At 43.4% G+C, this 6617-nt stretch overlaps 1 protein-coding gene across 1 annotated transcript; it reads left to right on the forward strand.

Moving 5' to 3' along the window:
• The first annotated feature begins 1173 nt into the window (after positions 1-1173).
• Positions 1174-2242, forward strand: LOC135111823 (protein odd-skipped-like). Its single transcript, XM_064025532.1, has one exon. It carries the CDS (start codon positions 1262-1264, stop codon positions 2240-2242), a length of 981 nt encoding a protein of 326 aa, XP_063881602.1. The 5' UTR covers positions 1174-1261.
• The last annotated feature ends 4375 nt before the right edge of the window (positions 2243-6617 follow it).

The raw sequence follows: 6617 nt of genomic DNA on the forward strand, positions 1-6617 counted from the left end.
TTTTTATTTATTTACTGGATTTCTAGAGTTATTTACTTTACCTATTTATTTATTCTATTTATTTATTTTATTTATTTATTTTTAGGGAGGAATATTGACTTTTTTTAGAATCTGGGAACGTTTTTTTATTGATTTTTTTGCGATTTTTATCAATATATTTTTATTTGTTTATTTATTTATCTATTTTTTTATTATTCAGTTTGAAGGAATATTGACTTTTTTTACGTAGGAATATCGAGAATTTTTTTTTTACGTTTTTTTTTTTTATGAAACAATATTGACATTTTCTGGAACGATTTTTTTTTCTTTTTTTTTTCTTTTCTTTTCTTTTTTTTACGAAAGAATACTGTTTTTTTTTTTTCCTTTTATAATAGGAGGGGAGAAGGGAAGTATGCATTTTGCTTTAATGTCTGGAATGTTTTGTGTCTTTTTTTTTGGGGGGGGAGGTGGAAATATTTATAAGAATGAAGGAAGGAGTAGAAGAAATAGAGAAATTTGGAAGCGTAGATGAAGGAGGAGGAGGAGGAAGAGGAAGAATAATAAGAGGATGAATACCTTTGGGAAAGAAGATGCATTTACGAAACAAAAAAAAAAAAGTATCATGTAAAAAAAAAGTTATGAAAAAACCTGACATTGTAGGAATAAGAAAAAGAAGAGGAGGAGGAAATAAACAAGAGGGAGGTTTCAGCACACTTATACTCTATATTTCAAGAATCCTTTTGACTTCTCTTTTGGGCTGGCACTCTTGTGGGCGCCTTTCTTCCCTTAGTGTTTTTGCCCATGTCCAGTGCCTCTCTTGCGAAAAAAAAGTAGGGCAGGAGAAAATGTAAACCAACTGGAAGAAAAAAGAAAACAACGAATAAGCAACCACAGATAAAAACAAAAGAGAACAAAAATGCCAACGTATATAGTATTTAAATTTCTCTCTCTCTCTCTCTCTCTCTCTCTCTCTCTCTCTCTCTCTCTCTCTCTCTCTCTCTCTCTCTCTCTAGATCCCGCCCCACGCCCCTCCAGCCCCCAAAGTCCATCTGACCAATAGCCGTTCACCACCACCCTCCCCCGCCCCACTCTTCCCCACAGTACGGGTCCTCCCCCACCCTGTTCTCCCCTCCCTCCCCCAGTACAGCACCAGTATATAACGCTCCGGAGCACTAACTGTTTTTCCACACACTCATTACTCTTCCCACATTCACATCCTGCTCCTCGAGGCTCACCACGTTCCCTCGTCCTCGACCACCCGTGACCTGCCGTGACCTCGAACATGGCTGTGATATCAGACCACGACCCGCTATCCTCGGTGCTCACCCCGCCCGCCGTCCCCTCGCCCGCGCCCCCGGCAAGCACCCACAGCTCTCACCCCCTTCAGGTTTCACCCAGCTGCTCCCCGATATCCAGTCCTCCAGCAGTCCTCGCCCCCTTCGCCCTGGTACCCCCCAGCCTGCGCGGGTCCCCTTACCCGGCCTTCGTCAGTAGTCTCGGGTGTGGTGTGTCCAGCGCCCTACAGAGCTACGGCTTGCTAGCTCTGGATAGTGTGCCTTGGGGCGTGCTGAGTGGCGCCCCCATCAACCGGCTGCTGCTGACTCCCGGGGGCCGCCTCAGCAGACCCAAGAAGCGGTACATCTGCAAGTACTGTCAGCGGGAGTTCACCAAGAGCTACAACCTGCTGATCCACGAGCGGACCCACACGGACGAGCGGCCCTTCCCCTGCGACATCTGCGGCAAGGCCTTCAGGAGGCAGGACCACCTCCGCGACCACAAGTACATCCACAGCAAGGAGAAGCCCTTCAAGTGCGAGGCGTGCGGCAAGGGCTTCTGCCAGGCGCGCACGCTCGCCGTGCACGAGAGCACCCACAACGACGCAGAACGACAGGAGGCAACCACACCCCACAATACGACCCCACAACCCACCCATGCCCACAGACACGCCACCCACGGCCTCGCACAGAAGCCCACTGACAAGCCCCTGCAGTCACCACCTTCAGGAACCTCGACTCCAAACTGCTCTTCGTTTTCTCTCCTCCAAGCAACGCCCTCACCCCGCCTTGCATCCCCACCAACCCTCTCACCCATACCAACCCCACCATCCCAAGACACCTCATCCCCCTCATCACCCCAGCCAGTCCCCCCACCACGGACCCAAGTTTCCCCACCACGGTCCAATCAGAAGCAGCCTCCTTCAGTGCCTCCTTCAGCGCCCCTCACACCACGCCGCGGCTTCACTATACAAGACCTGATGAGTTAGCCAGACTACCCCTAAAGTCACTATAAGTCATCAGTCACCTTCTCTTCAGCGCTCCTGTCATATTCCCGGCGTCTTTATGTGTGTTTGTCTGTGTGTGTTGTGTCTTCTTGTATTTCCTTTTTGCTGTTTTTTATAGTGTTAATAAACAGATTGTTATTGTTATCTCCTCTTTCTTTTTATTACTTTTTACGTAGATGCTGGTATTGTTTGTAGTAGTAGTAGTAGTAGTAGTAGTAGTAGTAGTAGTAGTAGTAGTAGTAGTAGTAGTAGTAAAGCAACGCAACAACGAAGAGCAAGCAAGAAAAATATTAAAGAATAAGAGAGAGAAAGAGAGAGAGAGAGAGAGAGAGAGAGAGAGAGGAACAAACAGACAGAAAGCAAGAAAACAAAAGCTAAACCAAAAAACAATACATTCTTCAAAACACACACACACACACACACACACGCACACACACACACACACACACACACACACACACACACACACACACACGTACCAAAACAAAAAAGGGGAACAAACCAAACTAATCCTGACAAGAGGAGGCGAACGAGCGAGAGAGAAAGACAAAATAGACGAACACACACACACACACACACACACACACACACACACACACACAGACAAAGACACAAAGGAAACAAGAGCCAGGTGTATCAGGGGAGTATATCAGTTTCCTTGCCTTTCTCCCACACAGCCTCTAATCCCATACACTCCACACACTGGCAAGAGACTCAATCGACCTCTCCTTGCCCGCACTGTCCCTCGCACGGGTCCTCTTGTGGCTCTTTGTGCGCGGGCGACTTAAGCTGATTCAGAGCTGGGCAGAGTCACGCCTTCGGGTACTGTGCTTGCCTGTGTGCTGGAGAGAAGGGGAGACTGAGGATAGAGAATGGAAGGAACAGAAATGAAGAAAGGTGAATGGTTTGATGGAATGTATGGAGAAGGAGGAGGATAAAAGAAACTGAAGAAAGGGATGGAGAATATGGACTGAATGCAATACAAGAGAAAGAATTGAAAGATAGAAAGGAATAAATATGAAGAACTAATAGAGGTGGAGGAGGAGGAGGAGGACGCGTAAGGGGAAAAAGACACTGAAGACAGGAAAATATTAATACATAGAGAAGAGCAAGTTAATAATGGAGGAAAAGGAAAGGAAGGATAAGGAGAAGACATAGATGGAATAGGAGGAGGAGGACAAGGAGGATGGAGGAAACTAAAGAAAAAGAAGAGGGAAACTATTTGAAAGAAAGGAGGAGGAAGAAAAGGAGATGAGATGCAAGAGGTGGACGGAAGAGGAGCAAGAAGTGGAAGATATTACAGAACGAGAAAGGATAAATAGATGGAAGAGGTGGAAGGAAAACAAAAGAAGAATATAGAATGGATGGAAATTATCAGAAAAAAGAAGGGAAAGGAAATAAATATATACAGTGAGTGGAAGAGGAAGGAAAAGACTGAAGAAAGAGGAAGGAAAATATTTGGAATGGATGGAAAAACAGGAGGAAGAGGATAACTTGGAAAGAAGAAAGGACACGAGATATACGAGATGGAAGGAGGAAGAGAAGGAAGAAGAGGAGAAAGAAGTGGAGGAGGTTTTAGAAAGAGGAGGAGGGATAAAGAGAATGAGTAGAAGAGATAAAAGATATAAACAGAATAATAAAGATGAAGGAGGAGGAGGAGGAGATGGAAGACCAGTACGAAGAAATAAAAATAAAAAAAAAGAAAGAAAGAAGATAATATTAAACGAAAAAAAAAAAGCATAGGAGCTGAAGAAGAAGGAAGAGGAGGAAAAAAGAAAAATAAGAAACTGAAGAAGAGGAATGGAAGGAAGAAAAAGAACAGAGAAACTACAGAAAAACAAGAAAAACAAGAAAAGTGACAAACACACACACACACACACACACACACACACACACACACACAGAGAGAGAGAGAGAGAGAGAGAGAGAGAGAGAGAGAGAGAGAGAGAGAGAGAGGGATAAAGGGAATTGCGGTGTGTCCTCTTTTCTCTTCATTAATAACAAGGGTCTGATTTGCTGGAACTGAATCCCGACTGACCACAAAGAGTGTTTACTGCCGCCTCGAGGATGGGGGAGGAAAGGGAGGAAAGGTGGAGGGGGGAGGGACAGGAGGAGGGGGGAGGGACAGAAGGAGAGTTGGAGGAGGAGGAGAGGGTGTTGAAATAGAAAGGAAAAACGTTAAGAGAGAAAAGAAAGAGGAGGAAGGGAAAGGATGAGAGAAGGGGAAGAGGAACGGTAGATGAAGAGGAGGAAGAGGAAAAAATGGTGTTAGAATGGAAAGGATAGGATAGGGAAAAACGTTAACAGGGAGAAAAGGACAAAGGAAAAGGAAGCAAAGGAGAGGAAGAGGAAAAAGAGGAAAGTTAGAGAAGGAGGAGGAGGAAGAAGGAAAGGATGTTAAAAAGAAAAAATGGGGGATTTTGGTAAAATATAAACACGCAGAAAGAGAGAGAGAGAGAGAGAGAGAGAGAGAGAGAGAGAGAGAGAGAGAGAATGAAACACACCTTAACACACTCTTAAACCCAACACTGACCACACCACACCACACCACACCACACCACACAACACCCTCGAAAAACACCTTTCTACCCCCTCACCCTCTCCTGGCACCCTCACCCTACACCCTCACCCTACTCCCTACACCCACGCACAGGAAACCAAGTGGAAAGAGAAAGGAAACACAGGGGCCAGAATAGAAGCCATCAGGGCCCTGTGTGTGCTTCCAAAGGGTGACAGAATGACCCTATAGTGACTTAAATCTGACCTCCTCATTCTTGTTGTCTTCCTTTGTCCCATGTGAGAGGGAGAGGTATAGGGTGGGGGGGTTGGGGGTGGTAAGAGATATACCCCATCCACGCGTTTCTTAAATTCATTTTGGGAGTGTGAGAGGGAGGAGGAGTGGATGAGAAAGAGAGAGAGAGGGGGCGTAAAGGACAGGTGTACTGCTAGACAGACAGGCAGTGACAGGAAAGATAGACGTACATACAGAAAGAAACGTACATACATACATTCATACATATATACATACATTTGCAGATAGATAGGTAGATAGACAGATAGGTAGACAGATAGGTAGATAGATAGATAGATAGATAGATAGATATACAGGCTGATAGATAAATAAATAGACAGATAGATAGATAGATAGATGGACAGATAGATTGATACATAGATAGATAGATAGATAAATAAATAGATAGATAGATACATGCATGCATACATACGTACATACATACATTCATACATACATACATACATACATACATACACACATAAATAGATAGATAGACAGACAGATAGATAGATAAATAAATAGATAGATAGATAGATAGATAGATAAATAGACAAATAGATAGAGAGATAGATGGACAGATAGATAGATACATGCATGCATATATACATACGTACATACATACATACATACATACATACATACATATATACAAAAATAGATAGATAGATAAATAGATAGATAGATAAATAAATAAACAAATAGATAGAAAGAGATAGATAGAGAGATAGATAGATACATGCATACATACATACATACGTACATACATACATACATACATAAATAGATAGATAGACAGATAGATATTTCATTGTCCACCAAAAAAAAAAACATTCCAATTATGAATCACACACACACACACACACAACAACAATATAAAAAACAACAACAACAACAACTACTATTACTACTACTACTACTACTACTACTACTACTACTACTACTACTACTGTAAAGAGAACAAAACACACACACACACACACACACACACACACACACACACACACACACCATCGTATCCAGTCAGAGGTCACACAAGGTAAGGACAGGTAAACAAGAACTAATTACGTTTCCCATCACACCTGTCCCTTAGCGTCACTTGTTTCACCTGTACTGCTCAAGGTCACGGTTGTTATGATAATGAGAGAGAGAAAGAGAGAGAGAGAGAGAGAGAGAGAGAAAGACAGAATGTGTGTGTGTGTGTGTGTGTGTGTGTGTGTGTGTGTGTGTGTGTGTGTGTGTTTTGTTCTCTTTACAGTAGTAGTAGTAGTAGTAGTAGTAGTAGTAGTAGTAATAGTAGTTGTTGTTGTTGTTGTTTTTTATATTGTTGTTGTTGTTGTTGTTGTGCTTCTTCTTCTTCTTCTTCTTCTTCTTCTTCTTCTTTCCTCCCTCCCTCCCTCCCTCCCTCCCTCCTCCTCCTCCTCCTCCTCCTCCTCCTCCTCCTCCTCTTCGAACATGTGGGGGAGGGAGGGGAAGAGAGATGGCAGTGATGAAAACAGTGGTGATAATTATGATGGTGATAGTAATGATACTGATGGTGACAATTATGGTGATGGTGGTGATGGT

Source organism: Scylla paramamosain, chromosome 22 (assembly GCF_035594125.1).
Source record: "Scylla paramamosain isolate STU-SP2022 chromosome 22, ASM3559412v1, whole genome shotgun sequence".
Classification (NCBI taxonomy): domain Eukaryota; kingdom Metazoa; phylum Arthropoda; class Malacostraca; order Decapoda; family Portunidae; genus Scylla; species Scylla paramamosain.